Here is a 1,988-nt window from a genome sequence, read left to right on the forward strand (position 1 = left end):
TGGTGGGGACCGTAGCGGTGAGGCTGAGCAGGGCCCCGAGGAGAGCGGGGCTGGGGGCAGGCGAGGCGCAGAGGGGCCGCGGCGGGGCGGAGCGCTCGACGTGCCCGCCGCCGGCGCCCGCAGTTCGACGTCAACGGCGACGGGGAGATCAGCGGCGCGGAGATGCGCGAGGCCATCGCCGCGCTCCTCGGCGAGCAGCTCAAGGCGCAGGAGGTGGACGAGATCCTGCGCGACGTGGACCTCAACGGCGACGGCCGCGTGGACTTCGACGGTGAGGGGGCGCCGGGGGGCTCCCGCGGGCGGGGGGCCGGGGGCGCCGCTGACGCTGCCGCCCGGGCCCGCAGAGTTCGTCATGATGCTGTCCTCCCGGTAACGAGGAGAGGAGCCCGCGCCGCGCTCCGCCCTGCCCGCGCCCGGCCCCGTGCTCCCGTGGACAGCCTGCCCCGCGAGCACCCGGCGCCCCGGCCGGCGGTAGGTTCCGGAGTGACCATGTCCGCGTGCCGGCGCCGGAGRGCACCCCTGAGGGCAGCCCGTGTCCGCACCGCGGCCAGGCTGCGCCAGGCGGAACCCAATAAAGCTCCTTGTTGGGAAGCGGGTGTGCTGGGGGGGGCTGCGGGGGGAAGGGGGGCTGCAGAGCCCCCCGCGCAGCCCCGGGGCACGCGGGGCGCGGGGTGGCCCCGCTCGGGTGGGCGCTGCTGGTAGCTGTGTGTAACGGGGTGTCGCTGTGGGGCGCGGCAATGGGGCCCCCAGTGCCCGTGGGGCAGTGCTGGGCTGGGGGTCCCCAGGGGGTCCCCAGGGGGTCCCCAGGGGGTCCCGGGGCCCCCTTTCGCTGCCGGCTCCATGGTGTAGGGGTCATCACGTCTGCTTTACACGCAGAAGGACCTGGGTTCGAGCCCCAGTGGAGCCAGGGCTCTCCTTTTCGCCCACCCGTGGGGCAGTGCCACCCGCGAGAGCCCAGCAGCCCCCCCGAGGGGCCCATGGCCATGGGGCAGGGACACCGGGGAGGGGGGCGCTTGGGTGACCTTTTCTTGGGGGGGAAATGGGGATGGACCCTCGGAGAGGTGCCCTGCGCCTTTGCTTTGGCACGGTGGGGACACCCTGGGGCAAAAAGGGAGCCCCCGGGGGCATTAAGGCTGTGACGCCGAGGGGGGCACCCTTGGGTGCCTGGGGGGGGCCRGGAAGGGGCCCCCGGGTGGCTCTGTGGCGCAACGGAGAGCGCGTTGGACTTCTAGCAGCAGCGGGCGGCATTCAAAGGTTGTGGGTTCGAGTCCCACCAGAGCCGCCGCTTTTGCCGGGGGGCGGGACGGGGCTGGGGGGCAGCCCAAGGGCTGGGGTCGGGATTTTGGCCCCGGGCGGTTCGAGCTCGGCCCCGGGCTCCCCGCAAGGGCAGGGGAGCCCCTGGGGGGCCGCGGCCCCCCCCCCGGCCCCGGCAGCACCAGAATGGCCGAGTGGTGAAGGCGTTGGACTTAAGATCCAATGGACGTGCGTCCGCGTGGGTTCRAACCCCACTTCTGGTACCCGGCAGCTCCCTTTTCCTGCCCGGCCCCGTGCGGGGTGCCCAGGGCCCCCAGTCCTGCCCCGGCACCCCCAAATGCACCAGGGTCCAGCAGGGATCTGGGTTCGGATCAGCCGGAGCTGAGCGCTGGTGTCCCCCATGGCCCTCGATGGCCGCTGCCCCGGGGCTGCGATGCAGAGACTTGCGGGCAGCCTGCGCCCCACTTTTTACCATGCGCCCCTTTTTGGGAGCCCGCAATGGGGGGCACCGGCCCTCTCCTCGAGGGGGTCCCGAGCCGCCCGGCTGGGGGACCCTGGGGGCACAGAGCGCCCGCAGCGCGAGCCGGGGAGCCTGGTCTGCCCGGGGGGACACGAGCATCCCCCTCGTGGGGATACCCCTCGGGCAGGGGAGCAAGGAGGAGGGGGAGGACGGGGAGGAAGGGGAGGACGGGGAGGAAGGGGATGATGGAAAGGATGGGGGAGGAAGGGGAGGA

The 1,988-nt window shown here is 73.7% G+C and overlaps 1 protein-coding gene and 3 non-coding genes across 4 annotated transcripts in view; all 4 read left to right on the forward strand.

Moving 5' to 3' along the window:
- Positions 1–373, forward strand: part of LOC112956839 (calcium-binding protein 4-like) — a gene marked incomplete at its 5' end in the record, with an annotated part of 3,139 nt that extends 2,766 nt beyond the window's left edge. The window contains 2 exons of the mRNA XM_026050308.1: positions 124–271; positions 345–373. Coding sequence (XP_025906093.1) covers positions 124–271; positions 345–373 — 177 coding nt within the window. The remainder of the gene's footprint in view (positions 1–123; positions 272–344) is intronic.
- Positions 374–834: 461 nt separating this feature from the next.
- Positions 835–907, forward strand: TRNAV-UAC. The gene has a single exon. It is a non-coding gene; the product is annotated as a tRNA-Val (tRNA).
- A 287-nt stretch (positions 908–1,194) lies between these two features.
- On the forward strand, positions 1,195–1,282 carry TRNAR-UCU. Its single transcript is given in 2 exon segments — positions 1,195–1,231; positions 1,247–1,282. It is a non-coding gene; the product is annotated as a tRNA-Arg (tRNA).
- Positions 1,283–1,434: 152 nt separating this feature from the next.
- On the forward strand, positions 1,435–1,517 carry TRNAL-UAA. Its single transcript has one exon. It is a non-coding gene; the product is annotated as a tRNA-Leu (tRNA).
- The last annotated feature ends 471 nt before the right edge of the window (positions 1,518–1,988 follow it).

Source organism: Nothoprocta perdicaria, unplaced genomic scaffold (assembly GCF_003342845.1).
Source record: "Nothoprocta perdicaria isolate Ctin4 unplaced genomic scaffold, notPer1 scaffold_674, whole genome shotgun sequence".
Taxonomy (NCBI): Eukaryota; Metazoa; Chordata; class Aves; order Tinamiformes; family Tinamidae; genus Nothoprocta; species Nothoprocta perdicaria.